The 18,529-nt window shown below is 38.4% G+C and overlaps 1 protein-coding gene across 1 annotated transcript in view; it reads right to left on the bottom strand.

Moving 5' to 3' along the window:
- Positions 1-979: 979 nt before the first annotated feature.
- Positions 980-18,529, bottom strand: part of gapdhs (glyceraldehyde-3-phosphate dehydrogenase, spermatogenic) — a 51,976-nt gene continuing 34,426 nt past the window's right edge. The window contains exons 6-11 of the mRNA XM_028822953.2: positions 15,937-16,055; positions 12,190-12,271; positions 10,456-10,607; positions 7,841-8,003; positions 4,175-4,272; positions 980-1,408 (exon numbers count right to left, since the gene is read on the bottom strand). Of these exons, the coding sequence (XP_028678786.1) occupies positions 1,339-1,408; positions 4,175-4,272; positions 7,841-8,003; positions 10,456-10,607; positions 12,190-12,271; positions 15,937-16,055 (684 nt within the window). The 3' untranslated portion in view covers positions 980-1,338. The remainder of the gene's footprint in view (positions 1,409-4,174; positions 4,273-7,840; positions 8,004-10,455; positions 10,608-12,189; positions 12,272-15,936; positions 16,056-18,529) is intronic.

Genomic DNA, 18,529 nt, shown 5'->3' with positions numbered 1-18,529 from the left:
GAGAAAACAACGGAGCAGACCCAGGACACACTGGAGGGATTATATCTCCTGGCTGGCCTGGGAATGCCTCGGGGGGTCCCCCCCAGAGGAGCTAGAGGAGGTGGCCGGGGAGAGGGAAGTCTGGGCTTCCCTGCTTAGGCTACTGCCCCCGCGACCCGACTTCAGATAAGCAGTGGACAATGGATGGATGGAAAGTCGTAAAGTCTACATTCAATTTTGAAGACAAAAACAGTAAGAGGTATCACTATTAAAGACTAGGATGTAGTTATTAAATTGAAAGTAGTTTGACTATGTGCTAAGTCTACAAAGTAATGAAGCTTCAGTGATCTAATGAGACACGGAAATCAGCTCAATGTAGTCTGCGTTTCCTTCCAATTCGTCCATGACTCACTCTATTAAAATCATTAACAGGTTTGATTTTGTCTTTATGCGTGGGGTGAGCTCAGTGTGCTTGACAGCTGACGTTCAATATAGTAAATGCACATCCAGACATACATGACATATAATGCAAGAATGAGGAATAAGAAACTGGTGTTTTGGACCTCACAAACAGAAGAGAACCTCATCTTTCTGATGTTTAATGTTTTATGTACCACAGCAGAATGGAGAACAGAAAAAAGGGATAAGATTGGTGGCTGAACTCACCATTAACACTTTGTACAGCACAGGCTCTATCAGGCAGCATGCTATTGGTTGTCAGAAATAGAGGCGAGCATGACAGTGCTGGTAAGTTGTCACACAGTTGCTAAATTTGATATGACCAGCATTCTTCAGTTGTTTAAACTGACATACTCTAGAGATCAGAAACTGCAATCTGTAAGTCTGAGATATCCTCTGTCTAGAAGTTACATAATGTGTAATGTTTTAAGTAATCAGACTTCTTCTGGAGTAGTTACCGTTTACAGGAAAAGGCAGGCCAACAAAATAAATGGATGGAAATGTTTAAAAAGATATAATAATATCCACACAAAAAAAGAACTGGGTGAATTTGTTCAGATTTATTTCAGTTACTTAGGTTTTTGAACACCAAGAATAAAATACATCCAATGAGAGTACTACAACAACCAAGCGTGACTGTATATATCCTCAATGCAGAAGGGCATAGATGTGCCATTCAGCACTTGCCCCCTGGAAGGATTCAAACACGCAACACACAAACTATGCAATAACTGGCCACCTCCAAGAGAAGGAGGTAGAATCAGGGGACAGGGGGATATGGCAGCCCCAGGAAGCAACTGGCCTTACAGCAAAACTATAGTGGCAGTGGAGCGGAGCAGTGTGCAATGGCCTAGAGGGCAGTACTGATCCAGAAGAAGGTGAAGGAAGACGCACAAGCCACTACTCCCTGGAAAACATGTAGTTGAGGAGGTCAGCCACACGGTTGCTGTATCCATATTCATTATCATACCTGTAAGGAAGACCAGAAAATAAAGAAGTTGTTAAAATGTAAATCAAAAGCTGCTTGAAAAAAACATTAGTCATCAAAACAATCCACTTTTATTCAGTTTTCTATTTATGTCTGTTCCTTTCATTTTTTAAATGATTTTTTTTTCTTTTAGATTGATTTTGTTTTAAAGCAGACATTATACCAAAACATAATATACTTAAGAAATTAATTAACAGTTCTTAGGTGCTAACAGCAAAGGATAGATAGACCAGACAAGACCCCGTATTCACGTTAGATCAGAATAGCCTATGTGCTGTTCATTTGCATATGCAGTACATGACAAATTCAGTACTCTCTTTGAATCACTCCTTCATGCAAAAAACGAAAAGTCATAGGTAATATGAACCTTGAGTGTGGGACATACACAAAATAGAATGTTCGAAGATTACATTACCTGAAATGAAGGTCTACAAATGGGCTTATAAAATAATAGCTAAATGAAAAATAGAAAATAATTTTCTAAACTTAAGAAAAACAGGCACCTTTCTTTGCAGGAGTTCTTGTCAGATGAGGTACTAGTCCACCACAAACCTATCAACATGTATCACAATTGTTTTTAACCATAAAGCATCCACTTTTATTGCCTTGCTGGGAAAATAGTCAAGTCTAAGGTCACTTTGAAACTACATGGTTCTCTCATGGATTTTTCTGCACTTTTCTGCATCCATTTTTCCTTCCATCTTAATAGAGATAGATACACAGGCGTATCTCCATAGAATGATGCACCACCAACACATGTCATGGTAATGATGATAATCTAAAACAAAAGGCTTTGACATAAAGCCAGACTGTGATAAGGAGAGGTGCATGGTGGTGCAAGTCTTAAGGTAAAACAGTGTATTTATGCTCAGGTGTAGCATAGATGAGTAGTTGTGAGGTGCAGTGACTCTAGGGAGAAGGTGAGGTATTGGCTAAGTATTTGCATGCATAAATGTGCAGCAGCTAACTGCCTAATTAGTGCAATGGAATATGTTATTACGTCATCTGCACCCACAAAGGAAGTTTGAAAAGAGTTGTGCAGGAAAAGAAGGAAGGAGGCTTTCAAAGGAAACCAGAGGCGAAGAGGAGCAAGCGCTGAAGTGAGGAGGCAGTAGCCCCTGTGCAGGAGTGAAGCCATGGCACTCCAAGGGGTGACCCTGCTGAGCAATAGGGTGGAGCAGGGATCGGGATGGAAGCCTAGTGGAGATTTGCAGGAGGGGGACCGGTTGAGAGCAACCACAGTTGTTGGTGTCTCTGCCAGCTGGGAAGACCCGTTGGAGTGAGTTGGTGGGACAGAGAGCCGTTATGTAAAGGACTAATTATCAACGCAGGAGACCTGGTTTCTCAAGTGAAATTTAATTATACTTATTGGTTTTTAGCCTGAACATCAGCACTGGATTTTAACATTTATTTATTTGATTTGCATATTTTGCACTTTGAGGTTTTAAACTCTAGACTGATGGATAGAAATAAAAGTGTTTTGCACAATGTTACACCATCTCTCTCATGTGTCTTCATCGCACTGGCTCATCTAAGTTTATGACTATCAATGGTTCTGGGTTCAAGTTGCCTAGGATCATGGGGCCAACCAGAACCTTCACATTATGGCAGCAGCAGTGGGATAAACCAGTGGCAATGAGGAACAGAGATGGATAAGACAGAAAGAGGATTCGGTGTGTGAAAATTTAAGGAACCCATATACCCAAGCCTGAGGACTGAAAGGACTTACACAGACATGTTAATTTTTTGTCTCTTTATGGCACATTATACCTTCCAGAACTTGGTCTTGGAGTTTTCCCTCTTGTTTTTAGGCAAATTATAGTTTAGATTTTGTGTGATTTTTTTTTTATATTTGCTTGCACTATAACTGCTTTAAAATTGTTATAAGCACAAGTTGTCTTACTTTGTAAAGGACTGTAATATCTCTAAAGTTATTATACAGGACATCTTTGGGTAGCCTTTATGCGCTCTACCCTTCTCATCCATAAAATCCATTTTCCCAAATATATATTGTTATGCCTTTCATTACACTTATGTTGGATTTCTTTCTATGTTAATTTGTCTTCATAAAGCAGTTTACATTCATTGCTATACTAATATGAAGCAGCTTCACTAAACATGGGTGGACGTCCTTCAACTAATGATGTGATTTCTGTTGATAATTGGTTGCATCAGTTGTATCAGTAAGAGAATTCAATTTATTCAGTTGGCTATTTGCTGCATTTTTTTTATAAAACTAATTTAAAAGGAAGTACAGTATATAATTGTATTTTTATTTTGATTTTTCAGGTTAGGAACACAAGTTTCAAGGTAAGCTAGTTATTTTAGATAAGAAAGAAGTTTTGAGGTAAACTTTAACTATAAGAAGGACGGCATTTTGCATGTTGATTAGCATGTGGAAGTAAGAAGTTCATTGCAATCTGTACATGTGATAAAAAATAAAAATATAGACCGATATTGTAACGTTTCTCATACCAAATAATAGCCAAAAAGCCGCACTTCATATTTCATATTATAACAAAGCAAAATTTTTTTCAACAACATGAATACTATTTATAGGAAATGCATCTTTAAAGAAACAGAGGAAAAGCAAGTAAAGTGTTCTAAACATTGAAAACATGATTCAGTAGTAACAGCTGAGCTTGCGAGGTCACCTTTCTTCTGTATGCATATAAGCAGCAGGGTTTAGAGAAATCTTACTAACTAATAACAGAAGAGTCATATGTGCAACCAATAAGAGAGTCTTACCATGAAATAAGCTTGACAAAGTTGTCATTGAGGGAAATTCCTGCATCAGCATCAAAGATGGAGGAGTGGGGATCACCCATAAAGTCACTTGAGACCACCTACACAAATTAATACAAAAAACAAACTTCCATTATCCTGCTGTCCTGAGAACTTACCTATTTATGATAAAGGTTTCTTACAATTTGGAACTGAGTAATACAGTACAAGGACAAATTCCTGTGCATTGAAAAACAGTTAACAGTTTATTACCACTAATCACTATTTCATTTGCACCCACAGATCTTTAAATTGGACCATTTTCTTCTGTTCTGTTATGTTGGTAAAAAAATATCCATCCATCCATTTTCCAACCCGCTGAATCCGAACACAGGGTCACGGGGGTCTGCTGGAGCCAATCCCAGCCAACACAGGGCACAAGGCAGGAACCAATCCCGGGCAGGGTGCTAACCCACTGCAGGACACACACAAACACACCCACACACCAAGCACACACTAGGGTCAATTTAGAATTGCCAATCCACCTAATCTGCATGTCTTTGGACTGTGGGAGGAAACCGGAGCGCCCGGAGGAAACCCACGCAGACACGGGGAGAACATGCAAACTCCACGCAGGGAGGACCCGGGAATCAAACCCAGGTCCCCAGGTGTCCCAACTGCGAGGCAGCAGCGCTATCCACTGCGCCACCGTGCCGCCCGGTAAAAAATATTCCATTGTTAAAGACCAAACTTGCATTATCTAAGCTTTTGTGCCTTGTGCTTCTGCTGATCAGTCTGCAATATAACTGACATTAATTGTTGAGCCTCCCCACCATATTTAAGCCTGTAGTAAATTTAATTGGCCTGTAGTAAATTTAATTGGCAAAAAAATAACTACCGAAAGCCATGGATTTGATAAAATGATCATGCACCGATAATATAATTTTGTGTGAAGAAATGTTGATGTGTTAGCATGAATGATTTCAGAAGCACTCCAGAACAAAGAGAGTTGGTAGTTAGCTGGATGTACTGTTGGGTTAATTTTGCTTTAGAATATATTTACAGCAACATAACGACATACATGATACAATGGGGAACCCAGTAGAGCCTGCAGCTTGAGGCAAAATATGGTAGTGCATGCCAGGAATTAGGCCATAATATGCCACTATACAGTAATTAGTGCACCTTTGATGATAACAATGGCGACAACACAAAACCTTTACCAACAGGTAGCATTACTCCCCAATACAGTGGCTGCTGACTGAGAATGAATTACTCCAGAAAAAAAGTGTGAGGTCACAGTGTAGGTTTTGAGTTCCCTAAGCTGGCAGGTGACATCTTAAACTCTACTAGAATAAACAATTGTCTGTGGGGTTCAGGAATCCAGGGCCACTTGGGGCCACTAGGATAAGCTATAAAGGACAAGGTCATTTCTGTCTCTGGAAGAGTTAAAAGTCCTTTCCAGCTATAAGTTCATTGAACTGAAGTGAGGAAAAAAGGCCAGAGAACAAATTGAAGGCAACATGAGTAAGAAGGAAGAGTCTTGTACTGTTTGGATGGGAAAGTGAACCAAACATCTTACATGATAGACAGAACTATGAACATTGTTTATTTTGGCTCAGAAAAGCTTTTAGGTTTAGTAAGTCAGTCATTTTCCAACCTGCTATATCCTAACACAGGGTCACGGGGGTCTGCTGGAGCCAATCCCAGTCAGCACAGGGCGCAAGGCAGGAACAGACCCTGGGCAGGGTGCCAGCCCACCACAGTAGGTTTATTGTGTTTTGCTTATTATTTGTATTACAGTCCCAGTAGGCAGTATCCATCTGTTATTATTATTTTTAATAATTTACTTTTGTTTTTGGAATAAGATGCTATTCTTTTATTTATTTTAGCCTTCTTGGAGTTATCTGAATTCAGGGTCTGCTGAAGCCTCAATGGTAAAAATGCTAAGACCTATTTATTTACTTTTATATTATAAAAAAACATAAAGTAACCAATGGTGATTAACTATCTTTTGAAATTATACAATGATTGTCTCTCTGAAACATCTGCAAAACGCAGAAATAGTGCAACAATAACTAAAATCATAATCTGTCGTGGCCCATCAAATTGGGTTAATTTTTCTAAAATTCATTATTGAGTATTTAGAAATATAAATTAAGTCAAATCTTTCCTACTAAATGCAAAAAACGCGTTGGATCCTCCAAATTGATCATTAAAGTAATATCAGCAATGTCTTCATTAATAGTTGGACTACCTTAATTTCCATGAAAAGCTCTATAAACTAGAACTGCAAAAACAATTCAGGTTGTTGGCAACAGCAGAAATGTACACATGTAATTCACAATAAGAAATAAACATAAAACTACTTTTTATTAATGAAAGTGACAAACATACTTATTTCCTTATAGCAACTTCAGAAAACCTCTTATAAAAATCAAAAGAACTACCATTAGTGTGACCAATAAAAAAATGGCAGCACAGGAACAAGCAGTATTTAAAGTCTGAAGGTATCTAAAGTTGGTAGTACCAAAGTCCATAACTTGGAAAATATAATTTAACTCAAGACTTGGGTATGCCACCAAGCACGTCGTTTAAAATATTTTCCAACTGATTCAGGAATGTCCATTGACCAAGATGGAGCAGACACTCTAGTTACAGGAACAGGTGGTGTTATAATGGCTACTAACAAGCGTACTTGTGTGCTTTCCTTACTCATCGTCTAAACAGGTAACCCCAACTGTGCACCAAATGTTTTATTTTTTGTCTTTACAGAATTATTTTACAGGACATTTATCTAAGTGTCATAATGGAGTGGGAGTTTAAATTGGCAGACCATTTTCGGCCAGTTCACAATAAATGCACAAGATTTAAGGAGTTTGTTTTTTCAATTTAATGATCTATATACTTTAAAATAAGTTCAACAAGAACACTGGGACACAGTTGGAAAATTGTTAAGAGTAAATTTTGCACACAGAGATCCACAGACACATAGAATCCAGTATATACTGCATATAGTATATATTTCAAATGCATAAATGTAAAAAACAAATGGAAGAACACCCTTCTCCACCAACGCACCCTTATCCCTAAAGACAAAAAATAAAAAATGGGGAGAACAGTTGTGATGCCAATCCAAAGACAAGGAAAAAGGTTCAAAAAATAAAAAAGTGAAAAAAGACAAACTATATTACAGACCTCCTCCAATAAACCTCTGACTGACTGCACAGATAAAAGCCAGTTTTGGATAGTAGTGCTGGAAGAGCTGTTACTTGGAGACAGGGAGAGCTCAAGAAGGACAAGATTATAGGAAAAAAGAAAAGAAATTCCAGACTGAAGAACTAGCAAAGATGCATCATTTCCAATAGGAGAGGGATATCAACTGCTGCGTGAAATAAAGGAAGAGATGAAAGAGATGAATGGTGCGGGAGGTCCTCAAAGAGGACGAAGAGGAGGACTTGAGAGTAAAATGGAATAATGGAAAGGGATTTGGCCTCATACAGGTAGTACCAGGAGGACAGTCTCAGAATTCTGTCTGTTTCTTAATACACTTGAGAGCCAGTCAATTTGTGGTGTATATCAAGCATATTAATCACAGTATTTTAAAGACATTCACCTGATAAAAATACTGGACGATTAACGTTTGTATTCCATTAACTAAAACATACAGCAAAAGTAAAACATACATACCGCATCTTCAGTGTACCCCAAAATTCCCTTTAGTGGCCCCTCAGATGCCTTTCTCACAGCTTCCTTGATATCGGCATAGCTGGCTGGTCTGGACAGGCGGCAGGTCAGGTCCACCACAGATACATCAGCTACTGGCACTCTGAAAGCCATACCTGTCAATTTTCTGTGAAGACACAAAGCCAGGCTCTAATCATCACATGCATGTTAACACGCAGTAATGTGTAGACCCTTAGATGTCGTACACTTCTGAAAAAATATTAGCAGTTACAGAAAAATAAATAAATAAATAAAACCACGTGTCAGGAAACACACTAGCAATATCTACGAAAGAATACAACAGTGATGGAGTAAGAAAGAGGTCTCTCTACAACAGTGAATAATAGAAAACATACAGTGTGCTCAAAAACTTTTAAAAAGTAATGTTGTTGGTTTCTCTGTGTCACAGTCTAGAAAAATCTTTCCATGGCTAATAAAATGGTACATAAAGAAGTGTTCTATTGCTACTAAAATTTTGACATCGGTATTGATTCCAGCTTTTCGATCCCAGTAGTGATACCAAAAAATGGTACCAAAGCAAATAATTGATAAGTTCCTCCCCTTCCCCGTCTCACAGCTGTGAATCATTAAGAGGAGTATGGAATGGGGTTGGGTTGGTTCCCCCTCATGGAATCTCTTTATCATGTTTATATTAATATATTCGTTTGAAGAGCAGGTGGTTCCCCTTGGAGTTCTAATCACGCTAGTACAACTGAGCATGAGGTGTTTGAAAACTACCATTTACTTCTAGTAGCAGAATTAATGAAAAGCTGGTATCGTACCATTTTAGAAATTGAGGTTCTCAGTACTTTTTCAGTACCGAAATACTGTGTCACCCTAATATGTTGTATATGAAAAATGATTAATTAAGATATGTGTATATTATTTTATGTTTTTAATTAGTTAAGCTTTGTATTTTGAGACATGACCCAAAAGCTGAAGGCTTCAATTGTAATATTCTTTGTAAATAAATTAACTACTCATTGCACTGTAATAACTACCTTAGTGAATTGCCTGAATTGGATTGATTTACTACTGTACTGTTACTGTATTCACATCTGTATCTTCCAGATGACTACAGGTTATTTTATTTATTTACCAGTGGTCCTCATTGGTTTTTAACGGAATTACATACAAGTAACACTGTATAAACTGTATCTATAAAGAAAAGTGTAACATGCAGCATTCTACTTTAAAGATGATATGAACTGAAGTGTGCATGAATCTGCATTATACCCATAATGCTGTATTTGTTTTCTTTTTTGACAGTTTTTGTTAGTCAGTCCAGAATTGCTTTGGTCAATCTGATCCTATGTTTTACTTTATCATGGTTATTGTGAAAATTATGAACTGACAATTACTTTCTGCACACACTGTTTCATGTTACTAAAGTGTGTCTCCCAGAAGATGCTCTAGTAGTGAACTATACCTATAATGACTTCAGCTTTCAAGATGTCGATCGTCTGCAAGTCAAGACATTTTTCTTTCCAGTGCAGCACACTCATCAGGGCAAAGCTAAGTGCTGCCTAGAGTTAGGGGGAATACAATTACACGTAATGGATTATAAATTATATTGAAAACATGGCTAATAGTCCACCAAATATCCCAGAATCTAAATTCTGACTTGTCAGTTTCTCCAACACATCCACAAAGCCACAATAACAGAATTGCTCCATCAATTCTGAGGTATGTGTTGTCGCTGCTCTTAGTTTTAGAAAGTCTACAGGTTCTTTAACAGGTATTTACAATGTGGTGCTTTGGTTTTGTTACCTTCTCAAATCCCATTCCCTTCAAGTCTGAGATTCAGTGTGTTATGTGGCACGTCACATCAGACTCAAAGGCCAGTCTAATAATCAGTTTTGGATCTTCCAAACCTAGCTGATGTTTAACACTGCAGCAAAGAAACATCTGTATTTCTAGGAGGAAATTGGTCTCTGCTCATATAAGCTGCATGCAGGGGGCATGCAACACACGTTACATCAGTACATGAATCATGACGGCTACTAGGACTGCTAAGAGCAAGGAGGTGGATTTTGATTGTCTGTGGCAATGTATTTAATATTAAATTGTATTCCATTACTAGCTAGCAGGATGGATACACATGTAAAGCCTGGCAAGCCACATAGTGAGTAACACATTCAGTCATTGTCCAACCCATTATATCCTAACACAGGGTCACAGGGTTCTGCTGGAGCCAATCCCAGGGCACAAGGCAGGAACAAATCCCAGGCAGGGCGCCAGCCCACCGCAGGGCACACACACACACACACCACACACCAAGCACATACTAGTAACACAGTCTTATAATTATTTATTTGACCAGCTAATGTAGTTACACTTGCAGGAAACTCCACATTATTGAAGAAACACAAACAGTCCTGTCATCGATGCTCTTCTGTTAAAATTTCAATGAATCCGGTATCAGGCAAGAAACACCTAGAAATCATGCTGTGATTCATTTTTTCTGTGTAGCTCTGCTTTGGTATAACAAAGTACTTCTATTTGAATTTGATATTGATGTATATATGTGGATTGGTGCTTGTTTAATAAATAAAGTAATGGATTTTAATATTACATACCCATTCAATTCAGGAATGACTTTGCCCACAGCTTTAGCAGCTCCAGTGGATGCTGGAATAATGTTTTGGTGTGCACCTCTTCCATCACGCCATGCCTTGGCAGAAGGACCATCCACTGTCTTTTGAGTGGCAGTGTAGGCATGGACTGTGGTCTGTTGGGTGGAGTTGGGAGTACAAATTAAAACCACACCTTTACACTCAAGTTCATTTTTTTATTCTCCCTTTATTTGAAATTAAAACATTACAACACAACTGCACATTCACTCCATTTCAAGGAAAGAGACGTACACGTGTTTCTAGATGGATCTATTGGCAACACTTTATGATGACTTTCATTTTATTTATTAATTAACCTCTGCAAACCTTTACGATGGATAAACAGTTTCAGTTTTAGATTAAGTCCTGCAAAAACATCTCCAGCTAATGAATTAGAAAGATGTAAAGAAGCACTATATAATTATTGTTAAAGGTTTATTCATTTAAGTTATTACAAAGTGATACCAACATGTGAATTATCATTTAATGACATTTTTATAACTATCTGAATACACTTGATCTATACTCTTAAGTATTATAAAATATGGCAGTTTTTATGAGGTTTTACCATTCTATTGATCTTCTTCATTTTATCCTACATTTTGAAGTGTTTAAGATATATATATATATATGTATATATATATATATATATATATATATATATATATATATATATATATATATATATTGTAATACCAAGTAAACAAAAATTAATGAGAGACGCTATCTCTTCCACCTTTTCACCTCGAACGGATACTCAAAAACATTCATTAATCGGAGTCTACACAGCAGACGCCAAAGGAATCAGCATACAATTGACTTAAATCAGAACCCCCACACCACCTGGTATTCACTCCCTTATCACCATAATGTGTCAGAAGGCACTGCACGCACCTGACCAAGTGGGGCATCAGAATAGCACATAAACCCACGAACAATCTGCGCACTGTCCTGTTTAATGCTAAAAACAAGAAATCGACAGCCGAAACACGAAACGCAGTTTATAGTATTCCATGCAATTCTTGCTCAGCGGTATACATAGGACAAACGTCAAAAAGAATCTCAACACGTGTACAGGAACATCGCAACGCCGTCAGAAGAAAGGACGCACTATCTTTGATCTATGCACATACTAAATCGACAGGACACACATTCAACTGGGACAATGTAAAAGTACAATTTAAGGCCAGTACTAAAAGTGCCAGAGAGTTGGCCGGATCTTGGTTATCAGATGAAAACGCCATCAACAGACGCTTGGACATAAATCCAGCATATGCCAACTTAAGAAGAACTTGTACACAATAAATAAACTATACAACCACCCCCCCCCCAACCCCCCCCCCCCCCCCTTGATCATACTGACTTAGTCACCTCCACCCACCCCCCACTGAATGTGTTGCTATATATTGCCTTTGATTCTTGTAAGTCTAAGCATTATCCTCTGATGAAGACCCCTGATAAGGGTTGAAAGCTCAGGAATAAAAAACTATTTTATGATACGTGATTCTTTTTTCTCCCTTCGTGGATCTCCAGCTGCAAATACAGTATGCAAACCGTATCACAGACCTTCTCTTCCATATATACAGTATATACATATATATATATATATATATATATATATATATATATAGTTCTTCCTTGCAAGAGTGCTATTAAGTATTTACTTACCTGTAAGTGATAGTAAATGATTTCACTTACCATAAGGGCTTCCTGGATGCCGAAGTTGTCATGAATAACCTTAGCAAGTGGAGCCAGGCAGTTGGTCGTGCAGGAGGCATTGCTGTCAAATGAAGAAAAAAAGTACAGGAAATCTTAATATTTGATACATTGAAAGATAAACTGATGAGGTTCAGTAATTGTATTTTGTGACACTGGTGTGGTTCTCACGACCTCAAAATAATATGACTATCTACAGGAAGTACAGTAATATAACAAGATTTTCCACAGGCCCAACCATCCTTTCATTGTATCACAATTAAATCAAATTCTAGTAGTTTGCAAAGATTGACAACATGGGACACAAAAGTATCAGATCCACATAGAACATGCCAGTAATGTCAGGGAGCACACGTTTTAGAGAACAGAACCAAATGACCAGCCAATTTTTATTAAAAACATTGCATGCTGATAGTGAGCTGCCGTGTTACCTCTGATGGGGTGACTGGTAGCTAACCAGATATGACTTTCTTTAATGATGAAGCTGTTCCACAAAAACCATTTGAATTTAAACCAGATGGAGTGTTTCAAATAAACTGTTCAATTCCAAAATATAAGTGGTTTTAACTCAAAAATCACATTGTCTTGCTTAGCTCAGCTGGATCTATAGAATCTACAAATTTGCTACCTGAATGAGACTAGCTCCTGTTAGAACAAAAAAAAATACGCACAACAAAGAAGAGAATTTGTGAGTAACCAATTAACAAACTTTTGAAAAAGGAATCATCACTTAGATGCAACACTCTTCTAGCAGATCAGAAAAAAAAAAAAACTAAATGAGTCCTTTTATTTAAGTAACGATTGCTAAAGGATCAGTATTGGTGTATGTATTCTGGATATGATCAGGTGCAGGTGCCAGCATTTTCCAGTTTCTATGGGCATGTAAGATAGGCTGTGGATTTTTGAAAAATTTATAAAGACTAGGATTTGAAAACAAAAATATAAAAGGACTAAAAACAAGAATTGTTACAGGAAACAAGAGACAAAACATAGTAAAATTGCTAACACCAAAATATCCATATTTGGAAGATCAAGTAGGCCTATTGGGAAATCAAACGTGAAAATCAAAACAAATTCTACAAAAACAAAAACTTTGAAAATATATACAGTGATCCCTCGCTATATCGTGCTTCGTCTTTCGCGGCTTCACTCCATCGCGGATTTTAAATGTAAGCATATGTGAATATATATCGCGGATTTTTCACTGCTTCGCGGATGTCTGCGGTCTACAGTACGTGTGCTTCCTCAGTTGATTTGCCCATTTGAATTGAAACAAGGGACGCATTTGAATTGAAACAAGGGACGCTATTGGCGGATGGCTGAGAAGCTACCCAATCACAGCACGCGGTTAAGTTCCTGTGTGCTGCTGATTGGCTCAGCGATGGAGTGTTGCATTAACCAGGAAGTCTAATCTCACTCATTCAACATTAACGTGCACAAGCGCCAACAGAAGATGCAAATGATTGCAGAAAAGGTAAAAGTTTTGGATATGTTGAAGGAAGGAAACAGCTACACGATGAGTCCACGATTCTTTTTATTTTAAAAGGAGGAAAAGCATATAAGATCTACGGCCGCAGTGTCTTTTAACCAGGGCGCAAAATGAGTTGCAAGTGGACGTGATAAGGCAGTAGTCTGGATGGAATCTGCTCTAGGGATTTGGATTGAAGAGTGATGGAAGAAGAACAACGGCGGTGCTAAACAGTCGCCTGAAGAGGCTCCTTTAGACGAGCTGTAACGCTCTCCTTTGTTGTGCAGTAAAATTAAACTCATCGTTATCGGACAAGTCGTCGTGTCATTGTTGGTGAGTAACCATAATTAATTATTTACATACAGTACTTATTACATGTACATAGTTTAGTGTCACTGTACACACATTTTACTGTATACAATTTTTCTTGCGTTGTACGTATTTATTGCTGGTGGCCTGTCTGTCGTAATGGCTGTAACATATGTGATATCGGAGACGCTTGATATCTTTAAAATAATATTTAGGTTTTACTGTATGTAAACTGGGCGGCACGGTGGCGCAGTGGGTAGCGCTGCTGCCTCGCAGTTGGGAGATCTGGGGACCTGGGTTCGATTCCCGGGTCCTCCCTGCGTGGAGTTTGCATGTTCTCCCCGTGTCTGCGTGGGTTTCCTCCGGGTGCTCCGGTTTCCTCCCACAGTCCAAAGACATGCAGGTTAGGTGGATTGGTGATTCTAAATTGGCCCTAGTGTGTGCTTGGTGTGTGGGTGTGTTTGTGTGTGTCCTGCGGTGGGTTGGCACCCTGCCCAGGATTGTTTCCTGCCTTGTGCCCTGTGTTGGCTGGGATTGGCTCCAGCAGACCCCCGTGACCCTGTGTTCGGATTCAGCGGGTTGGAACATGGATGGATGGATGGATGTATGTAAACTGTGTTTACATACACAATTTCAACGAATCTTACCTAATATCTAAGAGAATACAAAGGGTTTATGCTGTATAATTGTGCGTGAAATGTTTGTAATAGTGTGGGAGAGTTTATAAGGGCTTAAAATATATAAAAATAACCATATAAACATATGGTTTCGACTTCGTGGATTTTCTTATTTCGCGGGTGGCTCTGGAACGCAACCCCCGCGATGGAGGAGGGATTACTGTACTTAACATATTTTTAAAAGAATTTCATCCAGCAAAGGATACCAAGGCATATTTATTCTGAAGCGGTTACTCACCTTATTGACAGCAGCAATAATGTTCATGTGGAAGGATCAGAAATACTAAATCAAAATAATGATGAATGAAAATGGCACTGTGATAAATAAAAAACTGGTTGACAGGCAGGCCGATCTGCAGGAATTTAATCAGTTGTCACACATACACGTCTGAGGATCTGCTTACAGGCTCTATCGTGATATGTAATAACCCGCTTGGACAAGAGGGCCACTATAGCTAACACTGTCATCTCCTTCTCTCTCCACAGTACCAAGAAACCACCCAATGAGGGCAACTGGCCCCACCATTTCTGGTTCACTCTCCATAAAAGCCTGAGCTTCCTGGAAGGAGGCATCATTTTTGGCAAGAGCTAACCCAGGGACAGAGCTCTGATACACTGTGACGTAACTTGTGAATAACCAGCCGACTGCTTTAATTTTCAGTCCTGATTTTGCGGGACATGTATGCTGAAGAATGTTTATTTTTTTCTACCATTTTGGACATTAAAACAAGATGACCCAGTTAGTGCCTTAAATTTTTCCTTTTGTGGAGCTGTTATTCCTGCACCCGGTCACACAGTAAACTGCCAAGAAGACATTGGTTAACTGACTGAAACGGCATTGCTAAAAAATAACAAATAGACTAATGTTTTGAAAGGCTAAGCATTCATTGTGTAACTTTAGTGTCTCAGGATTTTATTGGTACATTATGTATGCCAGTATACTGACAGTGCTACTGTATATATTAAGCTCTACATAATCTTGCTTAGTCAGTCTGGACACTTTGTATGCATGTTTTGGTACAACACAATGCATTTTCCATCATGAAAAGCCAAATTTGAAGAGTGTTCTTTTTGTTTGTTATGCAAATTCCAAGTTTCCAAGACTTTTTTGACAGTTACCGTTGAATGATGTTAACTGTAAGTCCAGGTATCTTTAGAGTAACTGGAGGCCAAAAATGACGAATACCCCAGTTTCAGGTAGTGGGATTTTTTTTAGTACAGCCATAGCACTAACTCAATTTTCACAATTGTTTTTTTATAATATTATGTTCTCACCTCACAATGGTCATGGAGGAAGGGTCATACTTGTCCTCATTCACTCCCATCACAAACATGGGTGCATCAGGAGAGGGGGCTGACACAACCACTCTCTTAGCTCCTCCCTGCAAGTGAGACTGTTAGAAAAAAAACAGTAACTAAGACAATGCTGTCATATGATATGGTGAGATAAACCCCTTAAATAACCAGGTATCAAGTCAATACAATATGTCTTTATATTAACTGCATATATTGTATGTCATTCATTATATATTCATATTTCCCATAAGATGCAGTGTTATTTTACTACTAAATCCTTATCATTTGATGCATGACCCCAAGGTGCAAATTTTCACACCACCAGCCATCTTTTCCAGACCTTACTATGCAATATTAAGCTCCCTGCATCTCTCTCAAAACATTTAAGATATGAGTGCATCTAATTACTCTACTCCAAAATTCCCTACAAATAATCTAATATTAAACAGGCAAAACAGAGCATAAGCCAACCCCCAGATTCTACTGTCAACAGTCTACATTGAGGATCTCTCTTGTTGATGACCCTATAAGGAGTTGCTCACATCCTTTCTGAAATGCCAGACATAATAATTAAGATGTACACCTCATGTCCTTGAATCAGCAAAGCTCTTCACTACCAAGTTGAAACACAACATTTAAAGAAAATATTTGGACACTCAATTTAAATTCAGTTGCAATTGAAAAAATAAAGATGAATATAAAAACTATTATGAGAGTCACAATACGTTTGGTGCAAAGAACAAATAAGAATGTTGGGAATTAAGGACAAAAAAACACGCAAAAAAATTCTAATGAAACAAACCAAAAGCAACGTTTAGAATGGAAAGAATTAAAGGCTTTACAAATATTATTATTGGTCTCCTTCTTTAATTTCTTTATGCTTCTTCCTGAAGTGTTTGTGTTCATCTAGGTGATGTCACACACATGCGACTGGGAGCCAGCTAAAGGGCCTGAATAATAGTAGTTCCATGCCAGACCAGGGGGGGGCGAGTTGCACTGACTTTCTCTCTCAGTCCTCTGCAGACCACCCACAGGAAATCCTGCTGACTTGCGGCGCCTATGATAATGTCACGTCCGGTATCGGTGCTATTGATGACGTCACATCTGATACCGGCGCCATTGATGCTGTCACTTCCGGTCCTGACAACATCACATCCTGTTCCGGCACCACTGATGATGTCACTTCCTGTCTCTGCCGTAAACGCCGCGATCTTCCCACCCTAAAATCAGTTCTATTTTGAACTATGTTCAGTGAACAACTCTACAATTTACCCATTTGCAGCCAGGGCACAATATACTGGTGGATACTCCAAATTTTTTTGATGTCTCTGGCTCGTTTGTATGACAGTGTCTATTCTAGGTTTTTCATCCCCAGTTTTGGCATTCGTATTTTATTTTTGAAACATCCTGAAATAGTTAAGAATTATTAATATTATGCTGCAACACCATTCTGTGTTTCCAGCAGAAGCTATCATATTCTGACATTTGCGTTGTAATGTTCCCAGAATTATTGGGCTGTGTATTGTGTGGATCCAACAATGTGACCGCTAAAAGGTAAACAAGTTCACCATTATATTTTAACAGACTAGATATAAGCTGTGCATTAGTTGCAATCACTTTTTTTGGTTTATTTCTAGCTTATTTAGCATGACTCAGGATGACATCTTTGTACCAGCCCTTACTAGAACCCTTTTACTATTAACTTGAGGAAGAATAAAATCTTAGAACACAAAATGGGGGAACTATGAGAGAAAGCATTGTTGTCCTTAAATTAAATTGCTATCGTCTGAATCCCAGTCACAAAAGAAACTTTTAACCAACCTTGCTATAGCTATTCCGATGGGCAATAGATATAAAGATTCTTAAAAGTGAAAAGAGGAATTCTAATGACCGTATAGATAAGAGGTATAAATGCTAACACAAGTAAAGTGTCATGAAGGTACAATAAGTATAATAGTAGTATCATTCAATCTGCCTGTTTTAGCATAGTAAAATTGGTTATAAGAAGTCATGCTCTGCACAAAAATTTACTTTTGGTATCAACAGTAACTAATAATGTGAACATTCTGGCCATGATACTGTTGTGGTGGCACATCTGGTGCCCAATACTGTGCCACATTTAAAGCATACAAACTTCTGTTATAAAGTGCATCCCAGGACTCAAAGACATGACCTACTGTGACAAACTCACTGAGAATTAGACCTGTTTAGTCTCAAGCAGAGGAGACCATGTGGAGGCCTAATCCACATCTTCAAAGTCCTCTAAGGCACTGATAAAGTAGATCCAATAACATTTTTTCAGCTTAAGAGTGAATCACATATTCAAGGACATCAGAGGAAATTAAGGGGAAGTGCATTTAAAACTTAAGCCAGGAAGTACTTCTTTATTCAAAGAGTTGTGGGACTCTAGAATAAACTACCAACACATGGAGTTGAAGCAGAAACCTTGAGATATTGGGGCAGCTTAGCTATTAGCTAAACAAATGGGCTTGACGGACTGATTGGGTCCCCTCTTGTTTGCCAAATGTGTTATGTTCTACTCTGAATTGTGATCAATTGTCATCTACTTATC

The sequence above is a fragment of the Erpetoichthys calabaricus genome, chromosome 17 (assembly GCF_900747795.2).
Source record: "Erpetoichthys calabaricus chromosome 17, fErpCal1.3, whole genome shotgun sequence".
NCBI classification, from domain to species: Eukaryota; Metazoa; Chordata; class Cladistia; order Polypteriformes; family Polypteridae; genus Erpetoichthys; species Erpetoichthys calabaricus.
This window is presented reverse-complemented; position numbering and strand designations above follow the sequence as displayed.